This window comes from Hypanus sabinus, chromosome 12 (assembly GCF_030144855.1).
Source record: "Hypanus sabinus isolate sHypSab1 chromosome 12, sHypSab1.hap1, whole genome shotgun sequence".
In the NCBI taxonomy this organism is placed as follows: Eukaryota; Metazoa; Chordata; class Chondrichthyes; order Myliobatiformes; family Dasyatidae; genus Hypanus; species Hypanus sabinus.
Window position 1 is genome coordinate 64646647 of NC_082717.1, and position 26434 is coordinate 64673080.

Consider the following 26434-nt stretch of genomic DNA (forward strand, 5'->3'; position numbering starts at 1 on the left):
CCAACTATTCAGTTTCTGAACCACCTCGCACAACCATAGTCACTATGGTTTACCAATACTATGATCACTTTGCACTAAAATGAAGTTATTTCTCTAATTGTGTTCTTTCTTATAAAACTGTGCATAATTTAAGTTCTTCTTGTGAAAGCTGCTTATGTTGAGAACTACGTGCCGTGATGCTGCTGAAAACACTTTTCACTGCAACTATGCACACAGGAATGTGATAATAAATGCAAGTTCAGCATTTTGACTTTGAGTAACCATTTCACAGAGCACCTATGTCAAGTGTGAAATAGCCATCCCAAATTCTCAGTTGCATACCATTTCAATTTTTCTTCCAATTCCGATACTGCCAGAGTGAGGCCCAACACAAACTTGGGGAATATCTCATCTTCCACCCGGGGAGGCTGCAAACCAATGATATAAACACAAGAGTTCTCCAATTTTAGTTAACTCTCCCCCCCTGCAGGTTCTTTCAACTTCCCCACACACCCTGATCGTGCCTTTTTTGTCCCCTTTCCCTCTATATCACCCTCACCACCATATCCCACTGACAATCTTTGTTCCTTCCCAACCCTCCCCATTACACACAGTTCACCCACAGACTTCCACTCCTCCCCCTCCAGTTGTAATTCAATCTGTCATTTACCTCTCCCCTCATGCTTCCCATTATCACCTCCTTTTGAGTCCTTTGTCTCAGCTCTCTCCGGCAGCTGTCTCCAACCTTTACACTCGGTGCCCCATTACCCTCTTTTTCTGTGTCTGCCTCCATCTAATATTCAATTGCCACTGTCTCCCAGCTCCACCCTGCTTCTGCCACACTATGACAATCTGCCCTTTACTTTTCACCCTTCATCTCACCTCTCCAGTATCAGCCCTGCAAGGCTCTGCCCAAAACATCTACAATTCAGTTCCTCCCACAAGAAACTGCCCAATCCAAGTTCCTGCAGTTGACTCTTTGTGAATCCAATTTCCATAATTTCATCTCCTCTTCTGGTATCACCAGACTCAAAAGCAGTAAGACTTCCCAAGCAGTAAGACTGAACAACACCTCCATACGACTCTTTTATCATTTTTCTGTCAGCCATGCCTGTGCTCAGCATCTCTTTATGGGCATACAATCAATGCATACAAGCCATCTTGTGTATTTATATCTACTGTGTTTGTTTTAAATTGTGTTCCTCGTCTTATTATGCATTTTTTTGTCGCTCTTTGGTCGGCCTGAAACTTGATGGTATACCAGCACACGGAGATGTCCATGGGGGAATGCTGCCGACTGGCACGTTCTCGGCTGCAGGAGCACGCGCTAAGAGACGCACTCAAACTTGGTGCAGCCACCGCAAGGGCCCGGTGGGGAAAGACCACAGTCTAGAGTTCTTCTCCCACGGGAGTTGAGAGGTAGGGGAGTGGGGTGTACACCCCTAAACAACTGTATGTAAATATGGAAGAACAGAGTGCCACGTGGGTGGTGAAAAGTGTGAAAATGTAAAGACAGCAATGGAAACAGCTGTAAAGGATTGGAAGTCATTGAATGTTCAAAAATAAAATTATATACAATAAACCAAATTATATTTTGTTTAATAAAAAATATGCATTTTTTGTGCTACATTATACCTTGAATAACAACTATTTCATTCTCCTTTACACTTTTGTACTGGAAATAATTAAATAATCTTGGAGCTTTAATTTCCATTCCTTTTTTCCCTGTTACAATCCCTTCTGACTCATCTTTAGTCACCACCTTTCACCTAGTGCCTTTTACCCAACATATCATTCAGTCTTTCCTCACCTTGCACCTCCCAAATTGTGTTCCACTTCTCTGCATCTTGCACCCTTCCAGATGTTGCTGATTATTTCCATTCTTTTTCATTTCAGATATCCGGCAATTGCAATATTTTGCCTATTACAGTGCTATTATTATTTGTTCTTGTTCTATTTATACTTTACACTAACAAATCATTTGGAATAAAAAGTCTTCACCATACCCTCTCAGCTGGCATCACCAGCTCTTATGACATTCTCTTGATCTTCAGAATATAACAAACATTCTTCACCTTTTCTGTCCCTCTTTCTCCTTCTCTCCAGCTCTGTGAATTAAACCGTCTTTGATTCCTAACTTTTGTCAGTTCTGATGAAAACTCACCAAAGTCCTATCTAAATTACAGATGAGTGAAACTTCATAAGAAAAAAATGCAACTGAGCTGTGAACACAGCCAAAACTGCAGCACAGTCATATATACTTTTACTTTCAGAAATTTGTAAACATAAGTATATCATAAGTATAACATCTGGGGAGGTTAGAACTTAATTGACATAAACAATAATTATAGTTAAAACACTGTTATTGAATTCACGTCTGAGTATTTAACTTTCATAACCATCTCTTCTCTCTAAAGACAAATTGGTCAAAGTGATGAAAATTATCACATTAATCCATGGACATGATTGTTTCCTTTTGCAGGGACTCTTGCAGAAACAAATAGTGGCTCTGGTTAATTGGGCCATCAGTTAAAAGGGGCAGCTGCTTATTTGGAAGTACACTTAAAGAACAAAATCTATTCAAAGAAATGTTGGGGTTCCCTTTGTTTATTTGGGACACTGTGCCACTTAATTCGGACAGGTGACTGCTGCCAAACAGTTTCCAACTATCAGTCTCATGCACTTGTGGCCATTAGACACGACACCATGACTCAAGCATATAGTTTCTAAATAACATCAGTTGCATGAGTTTGTGTTCAAAACGCAGCAATTTTTATCACTGCTGATTGGCAAGAAATAAGCAGTAAGACAATTCAGAATGGTTTTACCCATGGGGTTTCAAGCATTCAGGCTTGAAGATACCAGAAATGGCCAGAAGTGAAAATGAAATGGTTTCACTATTTCAACCAGTTAGGAACAATGAAGCATTTGAAGGTATCGACAATCATTTTGAGTGTTACCATGAAAATGAAGATTTGGAGGATGCAGTCGTTGACAGGATTGTATGAAGGCAGTCCATTATCTGCACTAGGTGTCTGCGCGGAGCTTGTTATTATACAGACAAAAGAATGCAATGCACACAAACTCCTCCGTTAATAAGTATTAGGAACTAATACCATTTTACAGTACTGTAGTATTATTTGCCATATTCTAATTTGTTCTGTATTTAAATACACAATTGCTACTCAGTTTGTCTTTTCAACTATTTCCATTGAAACCGGCTAATGGGGCAGCTGCCTAATTGGGCCAAATGTACTGGTCCCAATGTATCTCAATTTTATCCCAGAATCCGCTATATCTTTAGCCTGGGATTAGAGAAGAGAACAACAATCACTAGGAGTGTTGAAACGAAAGAATTCACCTTGCACTGTTTATACAATGGCAATCACAGACAATCTTCTTGTTATTTTTCCATTTTCTACAGCATTCTCCAATAAAAAAAAAGTCTGCAACCAAAACAGGCCTGAGATCATCAAGGGTCATTTGTCAGTTTCCATTTACCTCAAACAGCAACATGTTCTCCAACAGAAAGGGCACAAAGTATTTTTTTAATCTGAAAAGGGGACATGGGTCTGCATTCTCTCAAAACAGCAGTCTTGCTCGGTTCTTTTACCATGAATACATGTAACTCAGCAAATTCCATCATGGGTTGGGTAGCTACTAAGTTCTGCATTGCATAAATTTATAAATAATTCTGGGTGGATACCAATGCTGCAATGATTAAAAAAAGACTTTTGCAACATGAGGGGTATAAATGAAGTAATTGCAAAGAAATATTTTCCACTGAGGTTGGGTGAGGCTGGAACTGGAGATCATAGATTAAGGATGAGAAATTAAATACTTAAGGACAACTTCTACATTCAAAGGGTACTCTGAGTTTGGAACAAGCTGCCAGTGGAAGTGGTGAATGCAGGTTTGACTGCAACAAGAAGTTTGGTTAAGCCTATGGATGGGAGGACTATATTACAGGTGCAGGTCGATAGGACTACGAAGAACAAGTGTGGCATGGACTAGATGGGCTGAAGGCTGTAGCACTCTATGACTCTATCTGCCTGAGAAGCATTTCAGATATGAGTCATTAACAGGTAGTGAATAGATTGCTAAGGTTAGCTATTGACTTTTTCACCTGCAGTGTTTAAGATCATTAACACAAAGTACACTGCAGATGCTATGGTCAAATAAACACGTACAAACAAGCTGGATGAACTCATCAGGTCGGGCAGCATCCGTTGAAACGAGCAGGCAACGTTTCGGGCCGAGACCCTTCGTCAGGACTAAAGAAGGAGGGGGCAAGGGCCCTATAAAGAAGATCGTATACTTTATAGAAGATGCTCCGGTTGGAGCAGCAACATCTCATATACCGTCTGGGTCGGGGGTCGGCAACCCGCGGCTCCGGAGCCACATGTGGCTCTTTTACGTCTGTGCTGCAGCTCCCTGTTGCTTTGGGAAATAATTGGTTGTGGCGACCCTTTTCCTGGCACATCCGAACCAGCTCACAATTAGATAGCCTACGGGGGTTTGCGAGCACAGAGCTTTGGAGCCTCTGCGCCATGGGGGGGGGGGGGGGCAGGTTGAGGGAGGCTTAAAAGTGAGGCTGAAGATTTCGAATAAAGTTTTTTCCTTCGACTGCAGTTACCGACTCCGTGTCGTAATTTTAGCGCTGCGTGTAGCACACCGCTACATGGTCAGTATTTAATTAAAATGTATTTTATGTTAGTTTGTTAGTTTTTGAAATGTAAATCTAAATTTGAAGATTATGGTGATCTTGTACAATCTAAATAAGACGTTGTGGCGACCCATTTCCTGACACATCTGAACCGGCTCACAATTAGCCAGCGTTCAGGCTAAGGGAGATAGCCTACGGGGGTTTGTGAGTACGTGTCTTTTGCAGCATCCGCGCCCATGGGGGAGGCTTAAAAGCAAGGCTGTTTAGTTCGAATAAAGCTATCTTTGACTGCAGTTTACTGACTGCGTGTAGCACACCGCTACAACGTGTTTTTATCGCTGGCTGTCCAGAGGGGAGGTGCTGAAACGCTTTGTCGCGTGTCTGGAAGAAGTGAAAACTTTCCTGGGCAGCAAAAGGGCTCAACTTTCCTGAGCTGGAACAGCCAGAGTGGCTGGAAAAGCTACACTTCATGGTAGACATGACAGCGCACCTGAACACGCTAAACACAGCTCTTCAACGGGGTAAGGACGTACAGCCCTGCACATGTTGGAGGATGTTTTGGCATTCGAGCGCAAGTTGACGTTGCTTGCCAGAGATTTACAGAAAGGCACATTGTCTCACTTCCCCAATTTGAGAGAGTTCAAACAAGGTCACGACATGATAAATTCGGGGTATTTACATTCTGCAATCATCGCAATGCAAACATCGTTTGGGAAACGCTTCTGTGAGTTCAGAGAGGAAAAAAAACACATTATCCTTCCCGGTCACTCCCCTAAGCATCGATCCATCCCTACTGAATACGACTGCATTGTCAGGTGTGAGTCAACCTGAACAAGTATGATAAATATTTTAATTGCCTATTATTTTACGTATATTCATATGTTTTCATTGTTCAGTGAAATAGTCCTTTTATTTTTCAGGTTGACAGCTGGCTGACGTTATTTTTGGTTTGCTGCTGGCGCCAAATTTAAGTTTGGCGTTTTTCATAAATACAAGAAGGACTCAAATAGATGTTGAGTATTTTACTTAAAAGTAACCTTCAACCCAACGTCTTTTTTTCGGAGTTCAAAATGTTTTTGTTGCATGCAGAAATGTAATTTCGTTTTCTCTGCAGGAGTTCATCAATTTCATAAATGCAACACATTATAGTTTGTTTATACATAGCATAAAGGCAAAACAAAATGTTGTATGCAGTGTTATTTCATTTTAAATGTCAAACGGGTTTTGCGGCTCCCAGTGTTTTCTTTTCTGTGGGAAACGGGTCCAAGTGGCTCTTTCAGTGGTAAAGGTTGCTGACCCCTGGTCTGGGTAGTCTCCAGTCCCTTGGTATGAACAGCGAATTCTCCAACTTCCGGTAATTCCCTCCCTCTCCCTTCCCCCATCCCACTTTCACTATGCCTCCTCTTCTAGCTGCCTATCACCTCTCTCATGATTCTGCCTTCTTCTACTACCCACAGTGCTTTCCCCTTAGAGTCCTTCTTCACCTCTCCTGCCTATCCGATCCCTGCTTCCCCTCCCCCACCCCTTGATCTTTCCACTTGATTGGTTTTTCACCTGGCACATTCCACCCTCCCCCCACCTTCTTTATAGGGCCTCTTCCCCACTCCTTTAGTCCTGACGAAGGGTCTTGGCCCGAAACGTTGACTGCTCCTTTCAACGGATGCTGCCCAATCTGCTGAGTTCATCCTGCTTGTTTGTATGTTTTTATTTAAGATCATCAATTGTTGATAAAATGGTCTTTGACAGATTAGCAGTCATTAAGTTCTGACTCTTGGTACAAGAAGATGCCCACAGCACTGTACATATGCTTTTACTGCTGCAATTGTCACATATGGCATGACTAAGAAAGCAAAACTGGCACACTTTCAGAAAGTCAGTGCTATCAACACATGCGACTTCCTGATAGACATTTTCCTGGATAAAAATGGCATTAGGGGATACGGTGAGCGAATAGGTAAGTGGACATGAGGCTAGGTTTAGATCAGCCATGTGATCTCCTGGGCCAGTTTTCGATAGCCTGGATGGGTCGGAGAGGAATTTTCCAGATTCTTTCTCCTCAATTGGCAAATCGTTTTTTTTTCCCGGGTGATCACATGGGTTTGGGCGGGATGAATAATAAAATAAAATGGGCGGCCTGGTGCCCTGTTGGTTGGCACTGTTGCCTTGTGGGATTCGGTGATAACTAGAGTTAAGATTGGATCAGCCATGATCAGCCTTGTTGAATGGCGGAGCAGGCTTGAGGGGCCGATTGGCCTACTCCTGCTCCTATCTCTTATGTTCCTTTAACTGAGTCATATTTTGGCCACATTTTTAAGCAGAGTTTACATAAATAGCCAAGAAATTAATATGAATATAAAATCAGATTCACAAAATACATTTTCAACAGAATGTATGCATGGAATCAATTATCAAAGGAAGTGATGAACACAGGTATAATTACAACCTTTCATAGACATTTGGACACATACATGGACAGAAAAAGACAGGAACGTGAGGCAAACACAGGAAAATGCAACTAACTCAACAGCAATATTGGTCAGTATGGATCAAAGGGCCCATTTCCATGCTGTGAATTCAATGAAACTCAACTTAAAAGTACCCTGTACTCCATTACCTCCCAACTTCCCTCACCAATATTTCTAAAACGACCCTCATCCTCCCCCATTTTCCAGACTAATGGCAGTTAAAAGGTCTCTGAAAATAACAACTATAATTCAATTCCAAAACCTTAATTGCTAATAATACCAAAATTTAATTAGTGTATTAAAAACTTTCAAGTCGATGTTCAAAATAGCTTGACACATCTCAAGGGAATGACTATTTAAAAGCAAAATAACTACTTCAGGAAAAGTCTCCAAACTTTAACCTTCATGAACCATTTCAGTGGATACCATGGAGTTTCAGGGTGAAGCTTAACGCCATATTCTTATTCATTTCAACTTGCTATTCCGAGTTGTGAGCTAATGGGGAAAAAAACATGCAACAGGAGCAATATAATTCTCTTCCAGCCCACAAAATTTGAAAATAATAAAATTAGTAAATTTTTAAAACAATTTTGCTTTAACAATATAATTATAAACATATATGCATATGTGTATCTCTACATACACACATTTTAAATATTTTTTAAAATATACACACACACACTCAGTGGCTATTTTCTTCAGTACACCTGCTTGCTAATGCAAACATCTAATCAGCCAATCAAATGGCAGAAACTCAAAGCATAAAAGCATGCAAAAGTGGTCAAGAGTTTTAGCTGTTGCTCAGACCAAACATTAAAATGGGGAAGAAATGAGATCCAAGTGACTTTGACCATAATCACTGATGCCCGATGGGGTGGTCTGAGCATCTCCGAAACTGCTGATCTGGGGTCTTCACACACAACAGCCTCTAGAGTTTACAGAGAATGGTATGAAAAACACAAAACATCCACTGAGCAGCAGCTCCCTGGGCGAAAACATCTTGTTAATAGGAGAGGTAGAAGAGAATGGCCAGACTGGTTCAAGCTGACAAGCCTTTGACCGCATAGCACATTGAACCTTGAAATGGATGGGCTAAAGCAAGAGAAGACCGCAAACATTCACACACACGTGAATACAACATGATCAACCATCTTTCTGTATATTCATTGTGCCATATATCAATGGCACTCATGTTTCCTTGCATCCAGTTTTATACTGGCCAAGCCCCAAAATGGTGGCAACTTGGAATGTGATCCTTCGCCCCACAAAGACTTTGCAGTGACTGCACCAAACCTCTCAGTGCACCCCTCAGTAAGTTCTCCTGTACTATGTAAGTTAACACCATTCACTTATAGACATCCTATTACACTGGAATCATGATGTTTGTCTCTGCATGTATCCCTGGGAACACAGTGCATCAGAGTGCTATTATGTAGTTGCTTGGAATGAGCAGCCAATTCCTGAGTTTTTTTGGCACACGTACAGTACAAGTGGACAATGGTCTCTGCTCAGGAAACAAGGGTCCACTGTGTCCTCCCAGAGGCCTGAAGTACATTCTGTGCTGACCGTTCCCTGATGGACTTGTGGTCAAAAGTACTCCTCTGCAGAAATACTTCCACAATGAGGGTCCTGGTGAAGGGTCTCAGCTGGAAATGTCAAATGTACTCTTTTCCATGGATACTGTTTGGCCTGCTGAGTTCCTCCAGCATTTTGTGTTTTGTTACTTGGATTTCCAGCATCTACACATTTTCTCTTGTTTGTGATTTCCACAAAGGACAGGTTGTATAGCAAGGCCCAACTGTATGAAATATGATATAGCAATGAAGCTCACCCTAGCCAAAGAAATGTAGAAACTCAGCAAGGCGTGACACTTATTCATCCCGCCCAAACCCATGTGATCACCCAGGAAAAAAAAACGATTTGCCAATTGAGGAGAAAGAATCTGGAAAATTCCTCTCCGACCCATCCAGGCTATCGAAAACTGGCCCAGGAGATCACATGGCTGATCTAAACCGAGCCTCATGTCCACTTAACTGCTCGCTCACCGTATCCCCTAATGCCATTTTTATCCAGGAAAATGTCTATCAGGAAGTCGCATGTGTTGATAGCACTGACTTTCTGAAAGTGTGCCAGTTTTGCTTTCTTAGTCATGCCATATGTGACAATTGCAGCAGTAAAAGCACATGTACAGTGCTGTGGGCATCTTCTTGTACCAAGAGTCAGAACTTAATGACTGCTAATCTGTCAAAGACCATTTTATCAACAATTGATGACCTTAAATAAAAACATACAAACAAGCTGGATGAACTCAGCAGATTGGGCAGCATCCGTTGAAAGGAGCAGTCAACGTTTCGGGCCAAGACCCTTCGTCAGGACTAAAGGAGCGGGGAAGAGGCCCTATAAAGAAGGTGGGGGGAGGGTGGAATGTGCCAGGTGAAAAACCAATCAGAGGAAAGATCAAGGGGATGCCGTGACTCTCGGCTTGATGCAGCTTCACACAAAGGTGAACATTATGTCTAGGGTTATACCGGGCCAATTTCTCCACAATTTCTCTGTAGACTTGTACATCACAACCCAATGAAAACAAATCATTCTTGATCTCCAGATGTAACAGAAGATGACACAGGTGAATGACAGCACAAATGTGGGGTACAGCACACCTGCCCCATATATATTGGAAAAGAGTGCACCTTGCACCTGATGACAAGGTTTTTCCCCAACATCAAGGAGTGCCATTCCCACTTGCAACACTTTTTTTTTGCTTTACCTTCATTGTAGCCTCAACCAATTCTTGCCACAAACTAAAGTCCCTCAAACCAGATTCCCAGCAACTTCAGGTAGTCAGCTGTAATGATGATGTGTCAGGCTAGTTGCCAAGAGCATGGCCTCACTCTTACGGATATTAACTCTGGTCCCCAAGCTGGTGAACATACTTAAATAGCCATTGTCACCTCTCTTATGCCCATGTTTCCTCCAGATGGATTTATCCAGAGACTCTGTACAATGCAAACAAAACAGAGGAACATAGGCAACCTTCCCTTGTTCCAGATTTAATGTGGAAACTTTCTGCTTAAACAGCTAATAGATACAATTGTTAAACAATATGATTTAAGACATGATTGGAATTCCATCTCCATATATTTCTCTCAGGAATTCTCAAGAAAATCCTCCTCTTACATATTCTTACTTGACTATCGAAATAATGTGAACATGAATCCTTTTTTGATTTCTGATTCTGAAATATCATTAATCACTAATATAATTGAAAACCATGCTCAAATCAAGAGCTATAAATGTGGATTGAGGGACAAATACTGGCTGTAATATTAATGGGAAAACCCCCTGCTCTTCTCTGACATCTTTAATAATGGCATCTTTTACTTCTCTCGAGAGAGATATGTTATCCGAACCAGAGTAATTATTGTGAACTTTTACGACGTGAAATTTGCTATTTTGCAAGAGCAGGACAGTGCAAAGATACTTTAATAACAAAATAGTACAAAGTGAAAAGAAAATTGTTCAGAATCTGATTGGGGAGGGGTAAAAGCTGTTTCTGAATAATTGAGCATGGGTCTTGAGGCTCTCTGATATTAGTAACAAGGGGTACGTCCCGAAAGGTGAGGTACTTAGTGATACGTACTACTTTTTTGAGGCACCACTTCCTGAAGATGGTCTCAAAGGTAGGGAGTGTTGTGCTAGTAATGCATCTGGTTGAGTCTACAATCCTCAGCAGCCTCTTTCATTCCTGGGCATTGGAGCCTCCATACTAAACTGTGATGCGACCAGTCACGGAGATTTTCTAGATTCCTGGTGATATACAAAATCTACTCAAACTACTAATGCGGTAGAGTCACTGGTATGCATTCTTCATGACTGCATCAATGGGTTGGGCCCAGGATAGATCCCCTGAGATGTTGACCCCTAGAAACTTGAAAGTTGCTCATCCTTTCACAACTAACCCTTCAATAAGGACTGATGTGTAATCTCCCAACTTCTCCTTCTTTAAGTCAACAATCAATTCTTTGGTCTTGCTAACATTAAATGAAAGGTTGTTGTTGAACCAGCTGATCTCACTCCTCTATACTTTCTCAGTGACATCTGAAATTCTACTTAACACCAGAGTTTACAGATGGCATTTGAGTTGTGCTTAGCCACACAGGAATTAATGTAGAGAGGAGAACAATGGGCTAAGCCTGCATACTTGATATATGCATGGGTTGATTGCCAGCAAGGAGGAGATGTTATGACCGATCCACATTATCTGGGTCACTTAATAAGGACATTGGGGATTAAGTTGTAAAGGAAGATACAGACTCAGGCTTTGAAACTTGGCAAAATTATTTACAGGCATTTCATCCAAAAGGAAATAGAGTACCTCTCCCCCAATACTGCATTAAAATAAGTGCTCAGCTCTAAAAGTCATATCATTACTGTAATCACCTCATAACGTAAGCGCAATTATTCCAACTTTCCTTGCTGCCTTCCCATTAGATGTAAATTTAAGCACAGATGCTGGACGACTCTGAAGACTTATTAAGGAGATGCTGCAGTGTGTGATATACATCCATGAAAGCTTTTTGACAAACATTTTTTTGGCTCACAGATGAATAACAGACACTACCTGAATGCACAGACAAAAGCACAAAATGGGAAGTAAAGCACAAGGAGGAGAAATCAAAAAGCCAGAGCAGAGATTGTTACAAAGACAGTGACAAAAATCACCTGAAAACTATCACCAAAACAAGATCTGATCATACAAGTCTAATGCTTCAGTTATTTTTTGAATTAAACTCAAACCACAAAACATTGAGAACATGTCACCACCAAACTTAAAGGGTATAAAGCCATCCTTAAATAACAGCTTCCTCCAACAATCCATAACAAATAAGGCCAGCTTGGTTTTGAGCGAAGTCACATCCAATAGCAACATGTTGTGATGAGATCCTGGTCTGTAGCTGCATATTTATTGCACCTGGAAGATCAACGATTCACATTCCTAACTGTGATTTCTCAAATCGATCTAAACACAATAAATTTTACTCAGACGTACCTGATCGCCATCTGATAATATCACCAAACTCATTCACAGGACTCGCACTGTCACCACTTCCTCCCCCAGCTGCAACCTTGGCCATAATAAATGCCGACAGTTGGGTCAGAAAACTTGTCAGTCTTCAGATGGATTTCGTCCAAAATTTCTTCACATGTATTTCTTCTAGTTAGGTGCTGCAACAACTGAATGATAAAGAAAGATCATAAAAGATGTTATTTTGGTAAGCAATGGAATATGTAAATATTTAGATTACATGTTGATGATCTTCATTCATATGCAGTTATAATCTTTCAATCCTACTGATTAGTCTTCAAAACATCAAACATTTTTAAAAATACAATCATTTTAAAAGCACACACCCTTAACATGTCACTAAGCACTTTAAAAGATAAATTATTTTCTAAATAATTGCCATGCTGACATAAGCACAAATGCTTTTTTGTACAGCAGAATATAAATGGTAACATAAGAAATTCACCACAAGTAACTAGTGTGGTGTGAGCTGGAGACAAAAGTAGTTCAAGATATTCTAGGACAGCGGCACAGTTGGGGCAGCAACGCACATTCAATTCTGACTTCTAGTACAATCAATAAATAGTTTGCATACTCTCCTCATGACTCGCCAGTTTCCTCCAAGTACTCATTTTCCATAAGATCACAAGATTTCAGAGCAGAAATTGAGTCATTGAGTCTACTCTGCCATTCAATCAAGGCTGATGATTATTTTTAATCTCTTTTTCCTGCTTTCTGATGGAAGTCCAACAGTCCACCTGGTCTACCCTGCTTATTCAGTACCCATTTACACTAATTCAATGCCAGTGCTTTCACAACATTTCCATCAGCTTCCATAGATTTGACAAGTTGCTTACATTCTACAATCTGCGCCTCTCTTAACCCCTTAACTAACGAAGGACCTATCAAGTTCTGCCTTATACACACCCATCACCTTGACCTCCCACAGCCCTCTGTAGAAACAAATTCCACAGGTTTACCACAGCATGGCAGCATAGCAGTTAGCACAAAGCTTTACAGAGCTAATGATCACCAATCGAGGTTCAATACCCGCTATCTGTATGGAGCCTGTATGACCCCCCCCCCCCCACCCACTCGTCACAATGACCACATGGATTTCCCTTTCCCCCAGGTACTACAGTTTTCTCCACCTTCCAAAACAAGATGTACAGTTAGGGTTAGTGAGATGTGGACATGCTGTGTTGGTGCTGGAAGTGTGGCAACACTTGCAGCCACCATGCTCTGACGGTGCTGGTCATTGACACAATAAACCTTAGGATAGGTTTCGATTTACAGTTGACAAATAAAGCAAATCAAATCATCTGTATCCTTTGGATGAAGAGGTTACTCATTTCAATTTTAAAGAGGCATCTCATTCTTAGCTTGTGCCTCAGATCCAAGACTCTCACACCAATGGAAACACCCTCTATCCAAACCTTTCAGTATTTCCTCCAGATGTTCACTCAAGCCGACAGGCAAATTCATCACTGTAAACTGCCCCTAGTATGTCACGATTTCTACCAATTACTTTTGTTGATGTGGTGCTTCCATTGGTTTACCAATTTTTAATTGTGGATTGGTGGTGGAAGGAATTAACAGCTTCAAATTCTTCTGAATGAACGTCTCCAAAGACCAGTCACAAAGATGACACCCAACACTTCTGCTTTTTTAGATCTTAAAAATGTTTAGCATGTCACTAGATCCTTCAACAAAATCATATAGATGCAATCATTGTACATGATATCCTGACTGGTTGCCTGGTATGGTACAGCAATTCCAATGAACAGAAACACAAAGGGCCATATATCTGTGTGCACAGATTGCTTCATCGTGGTCATAACCACTTGTACCAAAAACATTGACGTGGATCCTATCTCAAGTAAGGAGCATGCATTTCAATGAACCCTGATTTCCAGATCATGCACTCTTCCCACCGTTACTATTAGACCAAAGTTACAGCAATCTGTAGAAGCATTGGAAAGGGTACAGAGGAGATTTACCAGGATTGATTGCTGCCTGGATTAGAGAGTATGCATTATAACCAGAGATTAAAGGAGCTAGGGCTTTACTCTTTGGAGAGAAGGAGGATCAGAGGAGACATGATAGAGGTGTACAAGATATTAAGAGGAATAGATAGAGTGGACAGCCAGCGCCTCTTCCCCAATACAAGAGGACATGGCTTTAAGGTAAGGGGTGGGAAGTTCAAGGAGGATATTAGAGGAATGTTTTTTACTCAGAGAGTGGTTGGTGTGTGGAATGCACTGCCTGAGTCAGTGGTGGAGGCAGATACACTAGTGAAATTTAAGAGACTACTAGACAGATATACGGAGGAATTTAAGGTGGGGTATTATATGGGAGGCAGGGTTTAAGGGTCGGCACAACATTGTGGGACGAAGTGCCTGTACTGTACTGTGCTGTACTATTCTATATTCTATGTTCTAACCTGATGTCCCACATCACCAGGTTCTGGAATAGTTGCTTTCTTACAACCATCAGTTTCTTGAATCAATCAATACAACTCTAGTCCAATCTCAAAAATGTAACATTACTGACTACTGACTTGTTTCTAATTGTGTTTTTGCACTAATGACTTACTTTGAAGTCTTTTTTATTGTCTTGTATAATTTACAGTATATTCAATGGTGTTGTCTGAATCTTGTGCCTATGACAACAAACTCAAATTTAAACGTGGACTGAGTTCCAAATAATTTATTAAACAAATGCTGATTCTATGTTGGTGCTTTTGGCTCAGATCAGCTTTACCCCAAACAATTACTTACACCCAATATGGCCCTTCTTTATCATAATCTACTTCTCCATGATTACATTAAGCCTCTCCCAGAGTTGTGAGACATTATAAATTTTCCTAAATTCTTCCAACACTTGCAACGTAATACCATAATTTTCATTTTAATTTATTAAAATTATTCAATTTCCACATTTTGGAGAAAAAATGCAAAATCTCTTCGCAATTTTTAAAACTTACATCACCCTCTAAGTGATTCCTCTTCGCAACCCAAGATTACTCAAGCTTTGCAAATTGTTGTACCCCCTTAATTCTGTCACAATTGCAGCAAATTGTTCTTGCTCTTTTGACAATGCTTCAACCATCTATGGTAAAGAAACCCACAAAAAGTACATGATAATGAGAGTAGCACACACAAAATGCTGGAGGAACTGATCAGGTCACACCGTAAAGAGGGTTCCTGATGAAGGACTTTGGTCTGAAACATCAGCAGTTTATTCCCCCTCCATAAATGGTGACAGACCTGCTGAGTTACTGCAACATTTTGTCTTTGTCATTTTTGTCATTTCCAACATCTGCAGAATTGCTTGTATTTTTTTTCTTCACAATATAAAGTATATTGTGAAGAATAATTATTGAAAAATAACAATTCTTCTCAATATAAAACATATTGAGAATAAATTGGACAATAAAGTGGGCAAAATTAAATACAACAAAATTTGCATTTAAGTATCTACCACAGCATCTCCAACACCATCACACTGAGCACAGGGGCCCCCCAGGGCTGTGTGCTCAGTCCACTGCTATTCACTCTGCTGACCCACGACTGTGCTGCAACACACAGCTCGAACCACATCATCAAGTTCACCAATGACACAGCCGTGTCATCAGCGAGAATGACAAGTCAACACACAGAGAGGAGGTGCAGCGGCTAACGGACTGGTGCAGAGCCAACAACCCGCCTCTGAATGTGATCAAAAGAGATGGTCGTTGACTTCAGGAGGGCACGAAGTGAACACTCTCCGCTGAACATCGAGGGCTCCTCGGTAGAGATCGTTAAAAGCACCAAATTTCTTGGTGTTCACCTGGCGGAGAATCTCACCTGGTCCCTCAACACCAGCTCCATAGCAAAGAAAGCCCAACAGCGTCTCTACTTTCTACAAAGGCTGAGGAAAGTCCATCTCTCACCCCCCATCCTCATCACATTCTACAGGGGTTGTATTGAGAGCATCCTGAGCAGCTGCATCACTGCCTGATTCGGAGATTGCACCACCTCAGATCGCAAGACCCTGCAGTGGATAATGAGGTCAGCTGAGAAGATCATCTGGGTGTCTCTTCCCGCCATTACAGACATTTACACCACACATTGCATCCACAAAGCAAACAGCATTATGAAGGACCCCACACACCCCTCATTAAAACCCTTCTCCCTCCTGCCATCTGTGAAAAGGCATTGAAGCATTCAAGCTCTCACAACCAAACTATGTAACAGTTTCTTCCCCCCAGCAATCAGACCCCTCAATACCCAGACCTTGGACTGACACCAACTTACTGCCCTCTACTGTGCCTATTGTCTTGTTTATTATTTATTGTAATGCCTGCACTGTTTTGTGCACTTCATGCAGTCCTGCAGTCTGTAGTCTAGTGTAGTTTTTGTGCTGTTTTACATAGTTCAGTGTAGTTTTTGTATTGTTTCATGTAGCACCATGGTTCTGAAAAACATTATCTCATTTTTACTGTGCAATGTACCAGCAATTATGGTCGAATGGACAATAAAAAGTGACTTGACGTGACTTGAAATATCTGCTCCTCACTTTGTTAATTATTTTCTGAGGATATACATCTTGGTTTTATACACTTTGCAAGAGAACAAAGATGTTCAAGATATCAAGCAATTTGCCTGCCTGTTCCTCAAGCTCAATTTTGTCTTCTGTATTTGAGTGCAATTTTCCACATTATGAGTCACATCCTTCTAAGTTGCCTTGTGTTCCAAATTTTAAAATCATACCTCCAATCTTCAAGTCAACCATAATGTCAATATTAAGCTTCAGTAATCACTATACAAACACTACATCCCATCTTTAAATAGTCAATGAAGTTTCCCTTCATTAATATCATATGTTTTGGTACAGCAATTGCTTCTTTTATCCTTTTTATCTGACACCCAACTCAAACCACTGTCTTACACAGTAATTAGCTGATTTTACTCAGTTTGCTGAAAGCAAGATATGACCAGGCCATGGTAATGCTCTACCAATGGTCCAGTTTCAAATAATCAGGATCCTATGTGGGGAAAACAGACAAAAAGCAAAATGTTCTATCAGAGAAAACTCAACCCCTCAGATCAGAAATGTTAAAGATTTTGCAATATATTCAATCTAATTCCCCTTATTTTGGACCAACTCTCTAATTCCATTTAACACCATCTGGGTTCTGCAATCCAGCACTTATTTTACCAGTGTGCCCAAAATGTAGGCAAATATATTAGAATAGCTGGCTGGAAAAGTGGCAGGCTTATCATTCTTGGTATGGTCAGTACCCAAAAGACAAGAACAGTTTGTAAAAATATTCTGTATTCAAATGTATTTGTTTTAGATTAATACGAAATCAGTCCTTAACTATTAGTCACTAGTGACAAAGTCAAAATTACTTAGGCACAATGTAACTGAACAAGATCAAACTCTGCTTTTGGGTTAACACCATTTGAGTTCCCACCTTCTCTAGCCAATAAACCTAAGGGTAGTGAGAAAATGCTGCACTAGAAAGAAATCCTGTCTTTCGATGATATATTAAACCCAGGCTCCGTCTCAAGTTAAAAAATAACAGATCCCATGGCACCAAAGATAAACAGGAGTTTATCCTGATACTCTGACCAATGCTTAAGTTTGTGCAATTTTGCAGTGGTGCACAAATTGGTTCCCACACAGTTTACAATATTCATTATGCTTGCAAAGCACATCAGTAGCTCCAAAGTTTATTAGGATGAACTCAAATTGTGAAAATACTAAGAAATTTCTTTGACTCCAAGTGGAGGTAGACTTCTGGCAGTATCATCCCAAGCACTAAAAAACTGTGGTTTGAAACACTGAGCAAGTTTTATTTCTCCCTGCAAATGGAGTAATAAGATTTCATGTATTGTGAGAGGTTTGATCCAGCAGAGAATTATACACAAGTACTGAAAAAATACTTAGACTTATAAACACAAATAAAATGAGTATATTAAAAGAGTAGTGAACAATTAAGATTTTAGGAAATTTGAAGTTTAGTTTCATTAAAGCTATTTCTTCTCAAGCAATTCTTCTTCGATATGTCTAATGACAACATTGTTTTATTGGTACCACGATGGGGACAAACCCTGCTGGTGGTCAGCATCTTCAGAATGAATCTTTCGCCTGCCTGGGATTCACCACACAAAGCAGCTCTTGAATCTCCACTCACTCAAGTCTGCCCACCAACTCCGAGTAACAATGACTTGTCTCGGTTAAAACCTGTGCCTTAATATTAAGAATCAATCCCAAGTCATTGTACCAACATCTCTCACAGACAAAAACAAAGCAGCAAAATATTCAAGTTGACAGAGATAGGGCTGTCAAACAACCCAGGACAATTGAAAATTGATGTTGACACCATACCCTGAAATATACTTTGCAATGTAAATGAATTCAAACCAAAATATATTTGGATCACCAAGGCAGAAATCTTACTTCCCCAAACACAGCAACAGTGAAATAAAATATGAGAAAACGCCTTTCGTAGGTCGCAAAATTGTTAACAAGCCTTCAAATGAGGAAGTTGAGCAAAGTCTTAAGACTGTGTCTGTTTAATAGTTCAAATGGCAAAAAACACAAGCCCTTCTAAAATATGAAATCTACTGCAATGATTTATGGGCTGCTCGTACTATTCTACAGTTCACTTCTCAGCTTATCTTCACTCGTCGCCCCAGTCCATACAGTTTTCTTCAGTTTATCAGATCCTTAGCTAACCACTGCTCTCCACACTACTGAAGTCCTGTTCTCAACTTGCATCGAGTCTAAACCTTAAACACGAAAACACTTTAAAAACTCAACACTGTCTCTTTAAACTTCCAGATCTGGGACCAAGGCTGCTCCCCAAATGGATATCAATGACTGACAAAGCACCAATCAAGAAGCAACCAGCATTTACTCCCCCTACAAATTAAATGGCCAGGACTGGAGAGAAAGTAGAGATCAGGTGGAAATTAGTTACGTTCAACTATAAACCATCAACAAATGACCTCTGCCAGAAACAAAACAACATCAACCACAAGTTGCTTCAAGTATTGTCATCACTTACATCACAACAAAAAGGAAATTCAGTACAAAGACAAAGTGTTTCCACAGCTCCAGGAACCTAGGTTCAGACCTGGCTCTGAGTATTATTTGCAGGTTTGCTTCCTCCTCCATCCCAGGGCTGTGCTGATAACCAGACACTGCAAATTACCCCTCAGTGGCAACAAGTGAAAAAGAAATTAACGTAGAGTTGATGGGCAAACAAGAGAACAACTTGCAAGGGTACAGAGAAGAGATGGGAATGGGACTGATGTGATTTCTCTATTAGAAGGTGCCATGGACCTGATGGACGCAATGACTTTCTTTGCGTATCGTACTAGTACGTTCACCATTAAGTTGCATTGTTAATGTGTTCAGGCATCAATTTTACATTATTAATCTCAACTGAGTTAAATAAACCCAAGCTGAAATGGTCATATACAATCATTTCTGAATGGCTACCTTTAATCATTTCCCCAACAGTTTTCTCACCATATCTCAACAATAAACTGTAGGCAGAACAGAACGACAGATCAATGTCTTCAAACAACATCAGCTCCACTCCAGAAGCATGAACAAGCCATCAATCTACATGCAGAGATGACACGTGCACTCATGTACATCATGTAAATCATTATCTTCACAGAGTGTGCCATACTTTAAGACATCCACAAAAGATGCTTTACCAATATGCCCACTACAGAGCATAAGGCCAAATGACTACCTAGAGCAGCATTTGGTCAGCTCTATTGGCCCATCACTAGATTCTCAAAACAGGCACTGTATATGGAGTTCTGTCATAGCAAAGGATTAAATGGATAGAGAAATGTTTCGAAAACACTCAAGGCAAATATCACACATTCCTTCTAATTTTTTGCATCATTTCACAACCAGAAACATTTTCTTTAATGATAACAAAAACTTTTTATCAATTGTATAAAGTCATGCAAATCAGTTAACAGAGCACAAAACAAATATGGTCATTGTCAAAACCTTGGTAACATTACAAATCAGCAAATAATCTTTGCCCACACACATTCCCGCCAACACCCGTTTCTAAATTAACTTTACAGTATTTTCTTTTGTTCGTGAATATGCATACCTTGATGAGATACGATATAACCAGTGTAATGAGCATTAAAAAAAACACTACTCTTGTGTTTCAATGGCCAAATCCTTATTCTGAAGAGTAAATGGAATTTCACAATCAGCAATCAAAATGCTATGACTTAAGCTCTGGCTGTGTACCCAGGAGACTTCAAGCCAGTAATACTTCCTGAGAACAAACTATGTGGAACATTAAAATACTCCACCACTTTGATGCAATTGAAGAGCTGTGAATTAACTCCATTAACAGAGCAGGGGGTATTTGCAAGTTCTGTACATTTTCCAAACTTTGGTTAGTTCAGCACATCTCTTCTAACTGCAGAAACACATTAACTATCTACACAAAAAGACATGGGGGAAAGTCATATCATGAGTTAAAATGAAATCATGACAATTCCACTTGAAATTGAATATTTATATATTTCACATGGTAAAACTAAACTTTATATAAACATTTTCTTCTTCTTGAGATGGCCAACCGCCAGAACCTAACCAAGTCACCATATTAATACAGTTAGTAGCTGCAAACCTTAAAAGCATGGCATGACAAAAACTAAACCATATACACAACCTATCCACACACTCATTTCCAAAAGAAACCATGGAAAATCTGGAAACCAGTTTCTTCTCTCTTCTAGTCCAACAGAACAAAGCCCCACAGAAGCAGATCAAATGCAAAACTATTCAAACTTAACAATACATGCAACAACACACACAAAATGCTGGTGGAACACAGCAGGTCAAGCAGCATCTATAGGGAGAAGTGCTGTCGACATTTCAGGCCGAGACCTTTCGTCAGGACCAAGACATGTATCTTGGATTAATCTAGGCATAACTGAAATCTGCGCTTCAGCTTCGTTGTACCCTCTGACTGGCATCCAAAAAAAATCCTTATACACTCACATCAAACAACCACCAGCCCAGCACAAGCAGTTTTGATCCATCATTGTCTCTGAGACAGCACACAAAGAACTTGATAATTCTGCACTGGAGGTCTGCGTACACTAGTATAAGTTTGATCTGAAGTACTTAATTTCTGCCACTAGGTTGCACTTTGAGCACAACAATTACAAACAGTGAAGTTACTTTTCTTTTAAAAATACCACGCCCAAGCCAGAAAAGCTCCAGTTTGACTTAATACAGAACTGTTCGACTTCAGAAATCAAACATTAAGGTCCTTGGACTTGTTCCAAAGCCTATGCACTGCTTTTTAGCTCTCAGGAGATGGCATGATGCCAAGTATAACTTTCACCAAAACTTCCCTCACCCATCAGAAGCCAACATCTTGAAGTCCCAATAAGAAAGGGGTTGAACATCACTGCTCTCCTGCATTCCAAGGCACTGCACAGATAGGCTGACCACATACGCTTTAAACTACAAGCTTTATTACTTGGCATATTTAAGTTACTTGCACATTTTATGATGCACTGGATCTCGTCCAGTTATTCAGTGTGTTTACTGTATTCATTAAATACAGCTCAATTTAGTTTTCTCAAATTTATTTTTAATTCAATTCTGATAAGAAACTAATTATTATAATGAGTGACTACTTCAAAGACAGTGCTAAAATATTTAAATCCATGCATTTAACTGTCGTAAAATAGCCACTTGCTTTCAGAAATCCAAGGCAGATCATAATAAAACATGAGTAACAACTCAAAGTTGCTCAGTTATCTGATTACAGATCTTTAATGTCTTTAAAGAGCTATTTTAAATTGTTGGATAAATTTGTCAAAACCAATACTATATTTTTGGCTGTAGTGATTTAAACATTTAAAAAAAAGAACTGATGAAAAAATTAAAAGTATATGACCAGTCACTTAACTACAACCATACATGTTGGAAATTATCTCGTAAAATTGATCAAAGGTTGTGGATACTGGACTAAAACATACATGCAAGACAACTCCGCAAGAAAATAATTCATTTTATGTTCGACAGAACTTTTTTTTAAAATCTTAATAGGTGAAACTAATTGTCACAATGTTTCACTCTGCTCAGCCACACACTCCAGTCACATAAGTTCAGAGTGATTTTGTCCTAAATGTGGCTGAGAATCATTAACTTTTGAAGAACACAATTGAGTAAAATAAAAAGTAAAACATGCTTACTTCAACTTATTTTAATTTTCAGAAACCAAAAGTAAATGATGTATTTTTTGATCCCCATCTTACAAAGTTTACATTGTGACAATTCAAAGGACAACATCTTGAAGAGGTTGCATGTAATATAAAATTGAACTTATATAACATGTAAATGTGAAAAACAGACAAAGCACCTAACAAACAAAAATAATGGGAAATACAAGGAAGTCTGCAGATGCTGGAAATTCAAAGCAACATACAAAATGCTGGAGGAACTCAGCAGATCAGGCAGCATCTTTGGAAATAAAGATAGTCTGACATTTCACACCAAGACCATTCATCAGAACTGAGAAGGGGGAAAGATGCCAGAATAAAAGGGGGGGAGGGGAAAGATGCCAGAATAAAAGGGGGAAGGGGAAAGAGGCTAGCTGGAAAGGTGATAAGTAAAGCCAGGTGGATGGGAAAAGTCAAGGGCTGGAAAAGAAAGAATGTGATAGGAGAGGAGAATGGACCATAGGAGAAAGTGAAGTAAGGATAGGACCCAGGGAGAGGTGATAAGCAGTTAAGTAGTAGCAAAAGATCAGAGTAGAGAATAGAAGAAGGGGGATTTGTTTACTGGAGGAAAAAAAATCGATATTCATGCCTTGGGTGTTACATGCAAGTTACGGTTGTCGCCCAAGTAGTGAAATAAGAAGCCACTCACATAGGCAGGTTACAAGACCATAGTCAACAGGGAACAGAGGATCAGCACAATTGTTGTCTGCAGTGAATTAATGACGAGGAGGCTTACTTTAAACAGTGCCACAGATGAAACCAGGGTCAAACACAGCAAACTAAATCTGAAACTTAGTGAATTTTTGGGTTGAGGGAATGCATCCCTTTTTACTTTAAACTTTTGTGTTACTCTCATCCCAGTTCACAATTTTGTTTTAAAAAACTGACTTTCTCAGATTAAATATTGCACTTTTAAATCCATTTCTGTACAAAGTCGATAACCTCAATATGCTGCGATCACAGAAACAAAGTTGGCCTTAACTGTCCTATCTCCTACATTATACAATCCAGATCAGGTACGAGAGATAAACCAGCGCACGGTCCTGGAACAGCAAGGAGTCAAAGCATGCTGAGCAGCCGAACCCTGACGGTTGTTTCATAGTCCCAAGAAAAGTTGAAACGGAACTATTTTGACACTTTGGAAAGAGTGTCGGCGTTTTGGTCTGCAATTCTACTATGTCCTCTACTCATTGCGAATAAAATGCAGAAAACATTGAAATACACAGGCAAGTTAACAAAGAGTTGGCCTCTTCCTGGGGGGAAAAACTTGCTCTACACCAGAAAACAGGCTTTTCTCTTCGCCAATAATTTTCCCTTTCTACTTCAGATCTTAAACCTTAAGAATTTATTTTCCTTTAGATCAACACTGCGGCGGAGTGGAAAGGGTTTGGGGGTTGATGAAACGAGATGGCAAGAGGCCAGATGTCGGGTTTATCCCGGTGCCCGGCGACTGACCGACCACAAAGCAGCGGAGCGCATCCCGGAGTCGGCACGGCTCCAGCATCACCCCGCTCCCCAAACCGTTCGGTCCCACGGCGGCTGGCGGCTGGCCGCTGGCCGCTCCCCGGTAACCTCACGCACACTTACCTGCCGCTGCACCGCCAAGTATTCGAGTAGCAAGCGAGCTGCGCCGGACGTAACCCCGCCTCCCCCGGCTCATTCTCCGGCCGCAGTACCAATCCGCAAACCCTGGCGTCCTTCCGGCGGCCACGGTTCCCAACATGGCGTCGGACTTCACGTGACTGTCCCTTGTCAATCACCGGAGGGGTCACCTGCCCAAGTGCGGGGTCGTCCCAAAACCGGCAATTCTTCCAACCCAGCAGCCCCAGGCAACCCCAACCAAAGGTTCCCCTGCGATCCTGCACCCTACAAGCCAATCCAGAGGTTTCCTGCAAACCGAACCCCAGCTCCTCCTTGAATCCTCGCCACACTGAAACAAACAGATCAGCCAGTAACCACAATAAAACTGGAGGAACTCAGCGGGTCAGACAACATCTACGGAGGGTATTCTATTTCAGCACGAAGTCGCTACTTTCCTCCTGTATTTTGCGTGTTGCTCTAAGTCCGGCATCTGTGGGGGAACCCTCCCTAGTTCACCCACAAACCCAGGGGACAATTCGAGAACCAAAGATCATCCTTAAACCCAGTTGTCTGCTGTCAAGCCAAAGGTGAAAGAAAATTTTGTTGTCATATTGTGACCAAGAGTCACACTATAATCCAAGTGTCACTTCTTGTCCTGTCCTCAACAATTTGTCATTCATTTGGGTGCAAAATGCTCGAGATGTTAACATAAATTTAGAAAATGCAGGATCTACTTAGCAAATCAGATCGTGCCTGTTGTGAAAGAAACATGGATCAGTAAACAAAAGTATTATTAATTCAGCTTCCATCCAGATGATGCCTGACCTGCAAAATGTATACTATATTCTATTTTTAATCTTCATAATCTTTCATTCTGAGTCATTTCATTCTCAAATATTAATCTAAATTAGCACTATTCAATGTCCTACTGGAATGCACACAAGAAACCCTGCAGCTGTTGAGACAAAAAGATGCTAAGAATCTTAAACAAAAGCCAAAAATGCAGAAATTGTGCAAGTCCAAAAAATGTAAGGTAAATCAGGCTGAGGTTCCAGATCTGACTGTGAAAACTATATCACCAGTTCCATCAAGAGCCTACAAATTCTGACAAGCAGTAACACACCTTTTCTCTTTATTTGTGATGTTTTTACATGCCAAATATTTTCGTTCAACAGCATCAACTTGCAGTGATGTGTAACCCCTTTGAAACAAGAGAAAATTGCTTCTGGTCTTCTGCACCATTTTCAAGCTGGCTCAGACATAGTATAGAGACTGACTGGGGGAAGGCACCCACCTGTAACTTTCTAATTTAGTTAGCTTACAACTAAGCCCTAAATTAGTAATACACCAATGCTCGGATGACTGGGATCCCAAGGGATGAGGGTTAATAAGAGTGGTAAAGTTAATAGGGTGGGTGCAATTATAACAATGCTATTTTTTCAGTTTTTATAAATAGAAGAAGGGAGGGAGCAGAAAAAGACAAATTCCTTTTGATTAGTGAAAAATATTCAGTATAATGCAGGACACGCATATGTTTCTGTTCCCAGTACAGAACACCTTCATTATGCGCGGCACACCAAGTGCACTCAACAAGAAAGTGTCCCTTAATACACCCTTTATTATAAATAGCCCAAATTCAAAAATATGGTTTTTTTTCCTCTCTGAAAACATGCCCTATCTGTAACATTTGCAACTTGGTAGCTTCTGCACAAAGCCAGAACTGAAACATGTCAGGTAAAGTAGTGCAGCAAGTCAAATGTAATGGAACACAATTTTCAAACAGCTATTCTTTATTGAGGGCACACACTCAGCAATTCAGGAACAGTTTCTTCCATCCTGCCATCAATTTCTGAATGGACATTGAATCCATGAACACTATCTCATTACTTTTTTTTGCACTACTTATTTTATCTTTACAATTTAATGGATATATCTATCTATCTATCTATATATATTTATTTATTTATTCATTCATTCATTCATTCAGTTTTTTTCCCTATATTTATTTATCATGTTTTTCCTTGTACTGCTGCCATAATGTTATCAAATTTAATGACATATGCTGGTGATATTAAACCTGATTCTGATTCTGAATAATAAGTTCAAAACTTGAAAAACATACTCATCGTGGTTGGAAGTTAAACTGAAGAGTATCTACATTGGGCAGGCCCAAATCATTGAAAAGCCTGCTGTTAATTATTATTTAGTGATTCTTCTCACAACATTTGGATGTGTCTCACAACAGATCCGAGAATAAAACCACTTTATGCAAAGTGTGTTGTTGAAAATATGGTACCAACAGCTTCAGAGGGCATGGCTGCTGAGTTAGTTAGATGTTTAAAATGAGGGTGAATATTTATTTGGTTGGCAGATTTTTCTCAGTTATGAATTCCTAATG

At 40.2% G+C, this 26434-nt stretch overlaps 1 protein-coding gene across 4 annotated transcripts in view; it reads right to left on the bottom strand.

Annotated features, from left to right (window-relative positions):
* Positions 1-12255, bottom strand: part of LOC132402945 (utrophin-like) — a 477671-nt gene extending 465416 nt beyond the window's left edge. For all 4 annotated transcript variants that reach the window (XM_059986085.1, XM_059986086.1, XM_059986083.1 and 1 more), the window contains exon 1: positions 12161-12255. In XM_059986085.1, coding sequence (XP_059842068.1) covers positions 12161-12245 — 85 coding nt within the window. In that variant the 5' untranslated portion in view covers positions 12246-12255. The remainder of the gene's footprint in view (positions 1-12160) is intronic.
* Positions 12256-26434: the final 14179 nt, after the last annotated feature.